Source organism: Juglans regia, chromosome 6 (assembly GCF_001411555.2).
Source record: "Juglans regia cultivar Chandler chromosome 6, Walnut 2.0, whole genome shotgun sequence".
Taxonomy (NCBI): domain Eukaryota; kingdom Viridiplantae; phylum Streptophyta; class Magnoliopsida; order Fagales; family Juglandaceae; genus Juglans; species Juglans regia.
In genome coordinates this window covers 33,712,806-33,728,050 of record NC_049906.1, presented here as the reverse complement: position 1 = coordinate 33,728,050, position 15,245 = coordinate 33,712,806, and the positions used below count along the sequence as shown (strand labels likewise).

Genomic DNA, 15,245 nt, shown 5'->3' with positions numbered 1-15,245 from the left:
GTTCTCTTTCTACAACCCTCTTCGTATTGTGTGAAGCGCTTGCCATAAAGAATACAAATGGCCAAATTATGGTTTTTTTTTTTTTTTTTAAAGAGATGTAATGCTATATATAATTTTAAAATATATAATTTTTTTTTATATTTTTTTTGAAAATAACAAGATTATTATTAAAAAAATAATTATTTTATATAGATTGTAGATTTATTTTTTATTTTTAAAAAGAGTAAGCACTAAGCAGAAATTGCATACTGTAAATATAATTTATCAAGAATTAAAATCAACATTTTTTGAATAAAAAATAACTAAAATTGAGTAGAGCAGAGAGTATGAGTATAGAATCAACAATCCTAGAACCTTCAAAGCAACCGCTAGCTGAAGCTTATAAGCAAAAATAAAAAAGACACGCATCCATAAATATAGTATAAAAGAGAGTCGAGACATAAAAGTGTGCTCTGTAATATTTTATTAAAAAAAATAATTTATACAATTTTAGAGTATAAAATTCTGTATATATATATATTTTAAAAATATTGATAAATTTAAAATTTACACGAAATTACTCTTTGTTGAATATTGTATAAAAAAATCATTCATATAATTATCAATTTTATATAATTTAAATTTATTCATCTCAATACTCTGTATTGAATATATAAGGTCTTGTTTATTTCGTAACATATCTCAACTTACATCAATTCATTTCCTTTTATCATTACAATTTTTTTAAATTTTTATACAAAATATAATAAATAATTCAACTTTTTCAAATCTCAAAACAATTTTTTTAAATTTCTACACAAAATATAATAAATAATTTAATTTTTTCAAATCTCAAAATAACTTTTTCAAATTTCTACATAAAATATAATAAATAATTTAACTTTTATTCTACTATTTATAAACCATCTCAATCAATTTCAACTCATCTCTAAATCTAAACTATTCTTTAATTGATTTTATTAATGTTTAATTATAAAATTTTGATGAAATTAGATACATTAGTGTTGATACGATTACACCTAGGGGTGTAACCGGTCCGGTCCGGTCCGGTTTTGGACAAAATTTAGGACCGAACCGGTGTGTACCGGTTTTGTATTTTTCAAAACCGATTACGCCCCGATTACCCTCCTAAACCGGTACTTCCGGTTTTACCGGTTTCCGGTCCGGTCCGGTCCGGTCCGATTTTCCGGTTTTTTTTAAATGTAAAAAACATATAATAAAGTGTTAATTCTTATTATAAAATGTTATTAAAAATTTAATATATATATTATGCTTAAAGCATATGATCAATTAAATTTTTATCTTTAAGATTAAACTTTTATTTTATAAATTATAACAACATTATCTTATATATAATTATATTAATAACATATGATCAAATAAATTACAAATATTCATATTTAAGATTAACATTTTATGTTATTATTTATAAATTATAATATAAAATTTTTTCATATATGATATATAATTATATATATTATATATAAAAATTTAACATATAATTATATATTATATATATAAATATTTTGTATAATATATAAATTAATTTTTATATTTTTTTTTTTCCAACCGGTCCGGTCCCAAAAACTACGGAACCGGAACCGAACCGGAACCGGCCGGTTTTCATAAAATAGGAACCGGTTCCGGACCGGACCGGTTCAAAACCGGACCAACCGGTCCGGTTCGGTCCGGTCCGAACCGGTTTTCCGGTTTCCCGATTTAAATTTACACCCCTAATTACACCCATCTTTTGAATTATTTATATTTTCTTGAGAAAAAGTAGAGATAAAGATAAATTTTATAGGTGTGAGGCGTAACCGCAAGTATAGAGTAACAGTGATGCGTAGCTGTTCAACTCGGAATTTAAGCAATCAAAAATATTTCATTGCACGCGACCCACTACGATAAAATGCCAAAGCCAAGCAAAAGCCGAAGCCATTCCCTCCTCTATACGAATTCTCTCACTCCTCGTCCTCTGCATTAATCTCTCTGTCTCTTTGTGAAAAAAAAAGAAATGGTGATCACGACTACCAACCCGGATGCCGGAGAGCAGTTGCACTCTACTTTTGCTTCCAGATATGTGCGTGCACCCATTCCCAAGTAAGTTGCTCTGCTCTTTCTGTTTGCTTCTCGGGAATATATTAGGAGGAAACGAAAATTTCAAGGGAAGCAATGGGAATATGGGTTTCTGAAGAACTGTATCCCCTTTTATTATTTTTCATTTTTTGTTTTTTTTGTGGTTGCAGGTTCAGGATGCCAGAAAAGTCCATACCCAGAGAAGCGGCGTACCAGATCATAAACGACGAGTTGATGCTGGATGGGACGCCGAAGCTGAACTTGGCGTCGTTTGTGACCACTTGGATGGAGCCTGAGTGTGATAAGCTAATCATGGCCTCCATTAACAAGAACTACGTTGACATGGATGAGTACCCTGTTACCACCGATATCCAGGTTTTCTCCTTTGCTTTCTGTATAAACAAAAATAGATCCCATATGAGAATTACTAAGATGGTGTAGTCTGCTTAAATTTTGTTTTGTTATGTTTGTTTAATTCTTTGAATCTTTCAAAATTGGTTTACTTATCAAAGTAGAAGAATCTCTATTCACCAATATCTCAGTGCATGACTACTGGTTGACTCCCAAATTGAGCTGGATCCTCTTTCCCATTACTGCTGAATCCCAAAATTCATCTCTGAAAATGGAGAAATATTATTATATTAAAGCTGCGTTTAGATGTTGATTTGAATTGAGTTGAGTTTAGTTAAGTTCTCTATATATAGTAGTGAGTTGAGATGGTATAGTATCTAAAATGAGTTTAGATGTGTTTGGATATTAAGATAAGTTTAGACGTATGAGCGGTGCTACTCTGCTACTCAGAGCAACTTGCTGAACCTTACCACTAGGCCAAATCACCATTTTATTTGTTTTTCAATTTTTTTATTCGTATTTTTTTATCATTTTAAAATATTTTTAAAAAATATAAAAAAATATCAATACACTAATAGTCACTTACTTAACTATTAAATAAAAAAAAATTAAAAAAATTAAAAATAAAATATACGAGGTGTCAAAATGAGAAGGCAAATTGAATGAGCAAAGTAGCATTTTCTTAGATGTATTTATGAGAAGTTGAAAAAGGTTGTAGATTTCACGTGTAAAGAAATTTTGAGTTGAGATGAATTTAGTGATTTGAACGTTAGGTGTTTAGATATTAGAAGAAGTTTAAATCTGAACCGAACTCAACTGAGTTGAGTGCAGTCGGAACCAAACGAGCCCTTAAGGTGCACAAGCGCCGCATACTTATTTGAAAAAAATGAATAAATATAGAATTCAAAAAATTAATTATTTAAAATGACCCACTCTTTTTCAAATAAAGTGCTCGACACTTGTACGGTCCATAAATATATCTAGCCTTACTCATTCAAATATGACTTAAGAAAATCATTATGTGATATAATCTGTAAGGTAGCATGGTAAAATTAAGCGATCTAGTTAGATAAGCATAGATCTTTTCTAGTGCAGTACTGATACCTACTCATAATTCCTTTTAAGAGCATTCTCATTGGCTTGAATAAATGTATCTTTAAAATTTAGCTAATATCACACTTTTTTACATTTACCTATTCCATTTAAATTCAATCCCCACATTGGATTAGCCATTCACATTCTATATAATACTAAAATATTATTATTTTAATAATTAATTAATTAAATTTATTTTTATCACATTTTATAGTTCTACAAATTAAATGTTAATAATAATTATATTCTAATTAAAATAATATTAAAAAAAGTTTTATTAAATGTTAATAATAATTATATTCTAATTAAATTAATATTAAAAAAAGTATTATTAAATGTTAATAATAATTATATTCTAATTAAATTAATATTAAAAAAGTATTATCAAATGTTAATAATAATTATATTCTAAATGTTAAATGTTAATTATAATCTAATTAATTTAATTTGTTTGTTTGGAGTGAGAAATTAGTATTTTAATATTTGAAAAATCAATTATGGTTCTCTATATTTGGCCAACGACTGTAGTAAAAATATAAATTATTTTGAAGATGGTCAATCTAATATAGAGTTTTTTTTATATAAATTATCTAAAATTTAGATAATTTTTTCATTTGATTAAGTCAATGAGAATGCTCTAAGAGGGATAAACTTATATCTTTATCATTTTCTGTTTCTTTATTAGTCCTCTCCTCTGTTTTGTTGTTTTATGGACCCGGCTTCAAATCTAGATGATTCTTTTTTATTCTTTTCTATGCGTTGACTGTGTAATCATTCTTACCTGGACCGGGTCTATAAGAGGCCCGGGCCTTTTGTAGGGCCTATATGTAGTAAGCTCCCTAAGTTAGGGAGCCACCTGTACGTCATGACTTTTGTATATGAGTCATATTAAACCCACCGAGGGTGTAGGCCGACATATTCTCTAAGGTTAAATGTTTTTTTTATATAATTAAACATTAAAAAAAATACAACATCATTAAAAAGAATTTCCTTAATCATTAAATAAAATAAATAAAAAATAAAAAAACGAGTCGGGACCCACTGTCGGGAGAATTTATCGGGACACAGAGAATTTTTGTTTGTATATTATCTAATCATTGATTTTAAAATTAGGGTGCGGCTACTCTGCCGCCCCTTCTTGACCACTGGGCTTACCGCCCAGCGTAAAGTAGTTTTTTTTTTTTTTTTTTTCACATTTTTTTAATATATTTAAATACATTTAAAAAATAAAAAAAATACATCAATACATTTAAAATCATTTCTTTAATCACTAAGTAAAAAAAAATAATAATAAAAAAATAAAAAAAGACAAGCGGTCAAATAGAGGTGTCAAATAGAGTGGGCAAAGTAGTGTTTTCCTTAAAATTAATATTTTTCAATACAATATAGTTGGTTTGTATTGTGTTCTTTTATTTAACACGGGCCTCTCCTTTTTTTTTTTTTTTAATTTCTTTTTGATAAACTTGGACAGTTGGACTCTTCGCATGCGGGCTGTAAAATATAACATATTTTTGGGAAATATCATCTTAGATGACAGGGCTTTTGCATGTGCACAAGTGTTCTTTGTGAGTTTTATATACTGGATTTTACATTGGTTTTAAGAATTATAGAGTGCTTGGTTGGACATGCCAGTTCTTTTTGAAACCCACAGGTTCTATATTCTGAAAATTTGAGGTCTATACATTTTACCATACATGCTCCTGTTAAGTAGGTAACACTGATGACTATGAACTCTGACTCTGCAGAATCGGTGTGTAAATATGATAGCCCACCTGTTTAATGCTCCTGTTGGGGCAACTGAAACTGCTGTTGGTGTGGCTACCGTAGGGTCATCAGAGGCAATAATGCTGGCAGGTCTAGCTTTTAAAAGGAAGTGGCAGGCGAAGAGAAAATTGGAGGGCAAGCCATATGATAGGCCCAACGTAGTCACTGGAGCTAATGTGCAGGTGGGTTTCACATTGTGGTTTTAGTACTACATGCATTTAATATATTTGAAATGCAACTGATCTTGTTATTTAGCCAAGTACATTGTTCTTATCTAAATCTGTCTCTATCATGAATGCAAGACTGAGCTCTGGATCATGGTCCAAATACACTTGGATTCCTCTGTATTGAGATAAAAGCTTTGTCGAATTGTAATTTAGGAGCATACTGGCCAGATTGTTTGTCATGCAGTGGTTCAGTATGTGGAACTTAACTTACACGCTTATGTTCTAACATTTATATGGCTATATTGTTAACTATGTTTGCAATGAAACAGGATGTTTCTGAGATAACATTATGAGACTGCTGCTACTAACACTAAAATGATGATTTTATTTCATCAATGCCTAATTTGCCTCAAAATATGATCTACAGGTTTGCTGGGAGAAGTTTGCTAGGTACTTTGAGGTTGAGCTGAGGGAGGTAAAACTGTCAGAGGGATATTATGTGATGGATCCTATGAAAGCAGTTGACATGGTAGATGAGAACACCATATGTGTTGCAGCAATTCTGGGTTCAACCTTGACGGGAGAGTTTGAGAATGTGAAACTCCTCAATGAACTACTTACCAAAAAGAACAAGAAGACAGGGTGGGACACCCCAATTCATGTTGATGCTGCCAGCGGAGGTTTTATAGCCCCATTCCTTTACCCTGATCTTGAGTGGGATTTTCGTTTGCCTTTAGTGAAGAGCATAAATGTTAGTGGTCACAAGTATGGCCTTGTCTATCCTGGTGTTGGCTGGGTTGTTTGGAGGAGTAAAGAGGACTTACCTGATGAGCTTATCTTTCACATAAACTATCTTGGATCTGATCAACCCACATTCACCCTCAACTTCTCCAAAGGTAATCTCAATACACATGATGCATACAAGTATTTGTATGCATGTGCATAAGTGTAGGCCAGTCCTTTGATTAAATGTGCTCATCAACCTTGTGTTTCGATTCAATTTGGATGCTGGATTACATCTATCAAGATTTTGAGGACATCCTAAAAGTAGTTGTTAGATCAAACCACTTGCTTATATGGTTTTAGTTATATCTCTAATGTTAAACCAAGAGTACCAGTAGATTTCATTTTCATTTTTATTTTTAGGTGTTGTTGATGTGATTATGACTCTTTGGTTTCTGACACTTGGATACATCCAGTCCCTCCACCTTATAATGCCACCAAAGAGATTGATGTCAGCATTCGAACTCTGCACAAGTTCTCAATAACCATCTACGCTGTTGCTAGTATACAATAATGGACTAGATTTCCCATTGAAATTGAATAAATTCATTGCATTGAAAAGGATTGGTAGATTTGTGATTTTCACTATCTCCGTATACCATTTGGCCTCTTTCTTTTTTTCATATTAAGATTTTTCTTTTCTAACATTTCCAATTCTGCCAGGCTCTAGTCAAATAATTGCTCAATATTACCAGCTGATACGGTTGGGCTTTGAGGTAATTTTTCTCTCATTCTCAAATTTCAAACTGTAGGATTGAAAAATCCTTCTTGCCTCGTTTCAGCATGCTGGAGGTTTCTTTTCCATTTTCTCCTAAATTGTGGTACACCATACCATCTGTTATATAAATAGACATATTCTCCTTTTGATAATCTATGGCAATAGTATGTTCAGTCATTAATAGGTTGTGTGGAAATGGTTTGGATTGCTTTGAATTTGGTCAGGAAATATTTTGTGTGCAGTAATCATAAGGTGCCATGTCTCATCCTAAAGTTTTTTTGCCTTATCTTCTCTAAAAGGGTTACAAGAACATTATGGAAAACTGCATGGAGAATGCCAGAGTGCTGAAAGAAGGAATAGAGAAAATGGGGCATTTCAAGATTGTCTCCAAGGATGTTGGAGTGCCCCTGGTAGCCTTCTCCCTGAAAGACAGCAGCAAACACACCGTGTTTCAGATATCAGAGAATTTGAGAAGGTTTGGGTGGATCGTTCCAGCTTACACAATGGCCCCTGATGCCCAACACATTGCTGTCCTTCGTGTAGTGGTTAGAGAGGAGTTCAGCCAGAGCCTGGCCGAGAGACTTGTTGCAGACCTTAAGAGAGTTGTGAGCAAGCTTGACCCACTCCCCAGCTTTGAATCCACCAAAGATGGTCATATCACAGCTATTGTTGACGAGACACAGCACTCCGATGGAGTCGCCAAGAATGTTAAGATGAGTGAGATAGAGATTGAGGAGGAGACAGTCACCTGCTGGCGGCGACTAGTGGAGGGCAAGAGAACTGGAGTTTGCTAGTCATCAGAAGCTCTATCTCTTCTGCTACTTCCTAATATTCATCACTTCTGCTTTTTTAGTAAGCACTGGATATAGACATGTATAATTTCTTATTTGGGTTTGTCCATGACTTTGTTATACTTCTTGAGCTACTATGGTTTCCACAAATGAAATATGTTCATACACAGCTCATGTAAATACAGACTGGTTCTTGTACTGTAACTACCAATAACTTATATATTTGATTGGTTTGAAAAGGTGCTGCCTCTTCTACAAGCTATTTATCCTATCTTTTGTTTAAAAGACAATGAGATGAGGCAAGGTTCAATCTTATCTAAGGCTTTTCTTTAGAGAAAAGTGTTTAGAGTTGAGTGGTTCTTGGGATTGAGAAAAATTGTTAAGCTTAGAATACTCGAAATGCTCTAATAACAAATTAATCTTATAAAAATAAATTTATAAATTAATATGATTTAATATAATATGTTAAATTATAAAATTATTTTTGTTATAAAATATATTCAACGTATCCTAAGTAGATTTTAAAATTTGTCACCTCAACACCATACACACCATCATGTTTGATTTATAAGTCGTGCAATACAAAAGTCTCACATTTTTATACACTATTTAAAAATATGTAATTTTACTCTTTTACCTTTGTATAAATGAGACTTCTGTCTAAAATTTTTTTTGATTTATTTATAAAAGAAAAAGAAAAAGAAAAAAAAAAAGAGAAGCGTTATGAATTGGTTAGGGTTTTGACATTTGACGTTTCAGTCAAAGCCGCCAGGGTTCAATCTTTTTTCCCGCCATTTTTTAACATCGAGAAAGTCATGCTTCCCGCCAAATTCTGCATTGATCTCACAGTCACACACAGAGAGACATACACAGAGAGAGAGAGAGAGAGAGAGATGAACAGTTCGACGATAAGGAAGAAGGTGGAGAGGAAATGCAAGATAAGAGGGTACACTCTGAAAGTGGAGGCTCTGGATGAGATCCTCTCCTTCGTCAACCGTTTCCAAGGCGCCCAGGACGACGCCCTCGATCTTCTCCTCGACCAGCTTGAGCACGAATCTCGTAATTCCTTCATTTTTTGTCTTTCTCTCTCTCTCTCTCTCTCTCTCTCTTTTCTTAGCTATTATTGTTCATGCTCTGCTTCTTACACTCTTTCCGTCCATAAATGGTATGCGGCGAAAACAGTGAAATCTTCGATAATAGATAAGGATCCGGTTCACCGCGTGGTTAGCCTTCTGCTGGAGGCTGAAGCCGCTGCAGAGGACGGCCCAGATATTGACGGCGTTACCGGTGGCTCTTCGGCGTCGTCTATACGCGTAATTGATGCCTTCTTGGTCCCCAAATTCCGATACGATCCCATCAAAAAGATTTTCTACGAGTTCGTAACCCTTCACTCATTTACAAATTTTGTTGCTCATAATTCTTTTAGGAGAAAAAAATGGAAGGAAAAAAAGGAAACTTGGTGAATTGGGTTATGGTAGGTTTGGGGATTTACGTGCTTTATTGTTTGGTTGCTGTTGCTTCGATCTTAGGCATACGGGAGGCCTACCTATACATGGAGAGGCCTCTGCGAAGGCGGCGTTGTACAAGGACAGGTTCCTCATGCTGTTCCAGAGGCTTGCTCGCGACCAGCATTTCTCCAAACCCGCATTTGATACGGAAATGTCACATTTTGGAAGCTGTGAGGTACTGTTTTTATTGGGTCCACCTCTTGAAAATGTATAGAATTGGAATTCAAGTTTTCGTCTCCGTGTGATGTTTTTGTTTTAACAGAGGACTTCTCTTTCTGCATAAATTTTTTGACAGATATCACCAATTCAGTCTCTAGTTGGCCAAACGGGGAGAAGATGGGTCATGGGTGTCATATCGCAGTTGGAGGATGGCCATTTTTACTTGGAAGACCTAACTGCTTCCGTCGAAATCAATTTATCTAATGCAATATCCTTGATTTGATTTGCACATGTACTTTTAACTTACTTTTCTGGGCTCACTGGTCTACTGCTCTATATTAATATTGAGTTCTACTGCTAGAAAATAGGATACAGATGATAATTCTGTATTGTCTATGTTGAATGTTGATTTCCCTCAATATCTCTGTCTCATTTTGCTAGCCTTCCAGTTTGATCATCCTTATGTGAATTATTTAGTCTGGTTCCATATTGGTTCCACCTACTGTAATCATGGAGAAGACACGAATAGAATTTTAGTCAATATACGTGATCATATGTTGTGAACTTCAGAAAATCCTTTTTGCACAAAGTGTAGTTCTGATTGTTTTCCTAATCATGTAGCTGTTTTCTTGTAATTAGTCGCGAATTACTTGAAAGTTGAGAGGAATGGAATCATCTTGCTGATCTTGTGCAGAGGCATAGATGACATAGGGCATAGATCATGCATGTTGAATTTGATAGAAAGAATTGATTTTTTCCAACTTCTTTACTCTATATACGAGTTAGCTTATGCCTAAATGGAAATATATAACATTTTTCTTTGACAATGTCTACAAGATAACTACAGGTTTTTTCTTGGAGAATACCATAGTTGTAGCAGAAGGTGAGATGCTCTTAGAGGGCGTATTTCAGGTTGGTGTGATAATATTCATCAGGTTGAGACTTGCCTTATTATATTTAGATTTTGTAGCATCTACTGGGAGTTCTCAGTTTGTATATGCCTGTGATTTTGTCTAGTTTTTGAAATATTATTCTGCAAATATTTGTTCATTAGCGACTGGTATTATTGGCAACCACCTTTTGTAGAGATACTTTTGTTGCTTCCATGAACATTTGGAGCAGCACATTGGCACATTTGAATTTTGTGCAGTGATTGAATGATGTTGTAACTTCAATTAAAAAATTCTCATGTTAAGTGGACAAAGCTTTGGACTGCTATTTAGAGCCTTTATAATATTGAAACGAAATTTAATGAGGGAAACTATGGTGTGAAATACTTGATAAAACTGTATTATATCATTTAGGATTATTACTATGATGTTAAAGATTCCAAACATAGTAATATAAATGAATGTCTAAAGCAGACTGAAAAATGATTATCATGATTAGAATCTTCGAATCATGCTCAACAGGCTGCAATCAAGAGTGATCATCTGAAATCGATCAGGTTCTGACTGAGGGAGTCCTAAATTGGTCCTCTTTAGTTAATCTAAAACACGGCAACACTCACACTGTATGCCCCAATTTGCCATTTCTCATTCCTGGAATTTTGTTTTTTTAATTTGATAAATCAACTCATCAATCAAGTTTAAGGTTAATATATGCTCTAATCTTGTTAATGTTTGGCCAAACACTGAAATTATAGGGTAAACAAAATTTACCCTTGTAATAAGCTTAAGGGGATGCATTATGATCCCATGGTGTGAAATTATCTAGCTATCACAAGGTTGAGCAAAACTAATTGCTGAGAAGAGACTTGCTACTTTTCAATCTCTGCTGTGAATCTTCTTTTTGAGAACCACTTTCTGTGTTGGGGCCTCGATGGCCCACAAATGACTTGCTAAGATGAGATCTCCAAGTCTTTCTGGACTTTAGTCCCAATTTCCATAACGTATTTCCTAGCTTGTCCTCCAGCTGTCAAACATAACTCGAGTGTGTGGATTTTATTTTCTGACTAGCTGTAAGCCACTGATTTTGCTAATTTTTGAAAGCTCCAGAAGTATCTATTGTCTTGAGTTCTTGAGATGTACTAAAAATGTCTCTATTGTGAAGGTCATTACATGTGGATTTCCTCCATTGGAGGACCGAGATAAGTCGTCCAAATTACTTGCAGGACATGACTTCTTTGGCGGTGGAATACTAACAAAAGAGGAGACTGTATCCTATATATCATGCCTTTGCTTTAAATAATAATTGAAAATACATTCAAAACTTTGAAGTTCCTCCAGCAGACATAAACATTTATTAGTTCATAACATTTCCTATACAGTTCCAATAGCTCAGACTTGCAGAGTTGGAAAAGAGAGCAATTAATGACATGTTTGTCATTCTGTCTGACATTTGGCTTGACAATGAAGAGGTAATTCCTATTTTTTTAGTTCTCTTTTACTGAGTAGCTTGGCATAATCTCAATAATGATTTCTTTATGGAGAAGGTTATGGGAAAACTAGAGGTTGTCCTTGACGGTTTTGAGAGCGTGGAGGTGGTTCCTTCCTTATTTGTATTCATGGGCAATTTTTGTTCTCACCCATGCAACCTTTCCTTTCATTCTTACTCAAGTCTCAGGTGAGGAATTGCTTACTGCTATAGATAATAAAAATAAAAATAGATAAATATTGCGAGTTAAATCAATAATGAGCAACCTAGACGTGCAGATCACAGTTTGCCAAGCTAGGGCAATTGATTGGAGCCCATCCACGGCTGAAAGAACATAGTCGGTTTCTGTTTATTCCAGGCCCTGACGATGCAGGTATACAAAACTCACCATCACATACCCCATACTTTCCCTTACAATGACTGGCATGCTTGAGGAAATTCTAACTTTTTGACATTTTCAGGTCCATCAACAGTTCTACCCAGGTGTGCTTTACCCAAGTATTTAACTGAAGAGCTTCAGAAGCACATTCCAAATGCAATATTTTCGAGCAATCCTTGCAGGTTAACCTTCCTGATCACTGATGAAGTTGAGTTAGTATCCTTCTATAGACATCCTCTTGATGCATGCAGCATTCAATGATAATTGTAATTTGTTTTCTTTGATTCAAGGACCATCTGATGATGGAAACATGAGATCATAATTGCTGCTTGGGATTTGAAGTCTGTCATTCTTTCTTGCCATGTAGCAACTGATATCTTGTTTAATGCTCCTCATGACTCTTCATTTATCATGTGTGAGTGCAGAATCAAATTCTATACCCAAGAAATTGTATTTTTCCGCCAGGATCTGCTGTATAGAATGCGTCGCTCATGTCTAATGCCCCCTTCTACGGAAGAAACCACCGATCCTTTTCAGCATGTAATCTCTTCTGCTATATATCTTTATATCTTTCATATAATTGTTTACTGATTTAAATGCTAGTTGATAGTAGCTGAATATGCTGATGGTTTATAAATGTCTGCTGCAGCTTGTTGCTACCATAACTCATCAAAGTCATCTCTGTCCGCTTCCTCTTATTGTACAACCCATTCTCTGGAACTACGACCACTGTCTTTTTCTTTATCCAACTCCTCACGCGGTACTACTCAAAATTGATATCAAATGTTGTTTTGTACCTTGTCTAACATTGCTATGCTTAATCGATGTTGGGAATTATTCCTTTACCCATCTTTGGAACGACGAATAATTGTCACATATTAAAGAGGAGATCATGCAGCTAAAACGAAATACAACTAGATGATTCTAGTGGTGGAATTGGTCGATTAGGTTTCTGATATTTTCTAACTAATTCAAGAAAGAAGGCATTGATCACTGGGGGGAAAATTGCTTGACAGCTTCAAATTATGATCTTGGAGGCAGTTTGCTCAACTCAAACTCATTACATGTTCAGAATATATGGAAGAATGGAAACAAAGTTCTTTTTAAACTGATTCTTAGTATGTAAAACTGAGTAATTTGAGAGACATCAAACTTGCTGGCTGATGCTGTCAGAACTGCATAGATTTAGGTCTTGACAGGAAAGATCTGACCTTTGTTTCACTCTTTTGACTTCTCACACAGATCATTTTAGGGGACAGGAGTGAGCAGAAGGCATTCAAATACACAGGGATCACTTGTTTTAATCCCGGTTCCTTCTCAAATGACTACACCTTTGTGGCATATCGTCCTTCCACTCAGGAAGTTGAATTGTCAGCCCTATAGGCATTTGATAAATACTGCTTGGTTGTCAGCCTTGAAAGAATCTGATTCTACAGTATTCTTCGGCAGGCCAATTCGATTCAATGCATGAGGCAGGAAATAAGCTGGAAATACCACCCTGTTCAATGTGATGTTAGGTGGAATAGGATTACAATTCCTCAATTGCTCTAATATTTAATTATAAACTAGCCCATCAATCACAAGAAATTTGTGGTGTACAGACGAGTAGGCAATTGATAGTTTAAAGTGGAAGCACATTTTACTTTGGTGTAGAGAATATTGTTGGTATGTAAAATTCTGTTTGTCAAAATGATTCATTCTTTGTGCATTCATTATGTCTCCTCTCCAAAGATAATGCCCTCAACACGGTTCTGAAGAAAAGCATGCCCATAATCTAATATATCACTAACCAAATGGTTCAAACGATGATAACATGGTGGTCGACTAACTTAATTCGACACCTGTTTGTTCAGTATTGTTATGCAGTATTTTTCCCCTAATTTTCCTTTATTTATTGAGTAGATAATAAATCTCACGCAGTCACCTATGATTGAATTATTGAACTGCCTGCCTTTATGCTGTGTTGCTTTTGTTTTTGTTCTCACTTTTCGGAATGCCTTATCTTAAATCAAATTGAGGATGGCCATCTTGCAGTTACAGTGTTTATCATCTTGAAGGCTTTACACTAACGAAAAGAAGCCTATACCTGTAGTCTTTTAATAATATATTTCGTAGGTTTTAACTGATTTCTTTACTTCAGGCCTAAAGAGGGGACTTGAAACAGTATTCAATACAACCTTCTTCCTCCGTATGGCTAGCCATCCTCTTGTAGATTCAGATAGCATTTTTTTCCTACTTCATTTTGTTTTTAAGGGATGTGCTTGAATGAGATGCATGAATGGTGACAGGCACAGACATATATGGTCCTACCTATCCCTTTAAGGTATTCAGTAGATGGAGTTAACAAAATTTCCTTATATAATTATATACCGACTTTTGTTGTGTGTATAGCTCCTTTCTACAAAGTTTTTTCAAATCTGTCATTGTAGTTGGTTAAGTGTATTTTTCAGTACTTTTCAACTACTGTAGCTTTGCTGTCTTGCTATACGTCACGTTTGAAAGTATACCGATCTTTTAGCTATTCTACTTGCCTTTTGATTATTATTTTAACCATATGTCTGCACAACTCATTGGCGGAGTTGCAAGTATCACACAAAAACTCAGTCCTCCCTTCTTTATAGACGGAGAAACCAAATAAACGTATTAACATCAGCGTCTATGGTTTTGAAATTTCACAATTTTCTTGTAAGTAGAACTTCTAGGGTTTTTATAGGTATCAATCTTTACATCAAGCAATTGCAAAAGGAATCTCCCATGTGAGTGGTAGCACTCACTTTTTTGTTTTCAGTATCATTGATGTTTGACTGATGTAAATCAAAATTGGAGATGGCAAAACAGTTGACTTGCAGGTATTTCTTCATCTACACGCAGCGTTGCGTAATAATTTCTACCTTCGTGGAATACACCGTGGCGTGGAATTCGACAATTTTGCGCTCCTCGTGTAAGTCTGCGATTGGATGTTGATTATGTCATCATCTTAGTGGTCTTTTTATGAATGCTACAGCATTCTTGAGTAGTGTTGAAGATTCTTGATGCTTTTCCTCCATGATTCCCTCTAGATTGGGTTGTTATAAGGAT

At 34.5% G+C, this 15,245-nt stretch overlaps 2 protein-coding genes across 2 annotated transcripts; both read left to right on the top strand.

Annotated features, from left to right (window-relative positions):
• Positions 1 to 1,885: 1,885 nt before the first annotated feature.
• On the top strand, positions 1,886 to 8,060 carry LOC109012088 (glutamate decarboxylase-like). Its single transcript, XM_018993563.2, has 6 exons — positions 1,886 to 2,100; positions 2,247 to 2,451; positions 5,268 to 5,468; positions 5,881 to 6,349; positions 6,900 to 6,952; positions 7,254 to 8,060. Exons 1-6 carry the CDS (start codon positions 2,015 to 2,017, stop codon positions 7,746 to 7,748), a joined length of 1,509 nt encoding a protein of 502 aa, XP_018849108.2. The 5' UTR covers positions 1,886 to 2,014; the 3' UTR covers positions 7,749 to 8,060.
• A 545-nt stretch (positions 8,061 to 8,605) lies between these two features.
• Positions 8,606 to 13,882, top strand: LOC109012089 (DNA polymerase epsilon subunit B). Its single transcript, XM_018993565.1, has 13 exons — positions 8,606 to 8,804; positions 8,928 to 9,120; positions 9,275 to 9,428; positions 9,549 to 9,680; positions 10,247 to 10,324; positions 11,465 to 11,569; positions 11,691 to 11,771; positions 11,847 to 11,977; positions 12,067 to 12,161; positions 12,250 to 12,349; positions 12,593 to 12,707; positions 12,817 to 12,927; positions 13,410 to 13,882. Exons 1-13 carry the CDS (start codon positions 8,639 to 8,641, stop codon positions 13,548 to 13,550), a joined length of 1,602 nt encoding a protein of 533 aa, XP_018849110.1. The 5' UTR covers positions 8,606 to 8,638; the 3' UTR covers positions 13,551 to 13,882.
• The last annotated feature ends 1,363 nt before the right edge of the window (positions 13,883 to 15,245 follow it).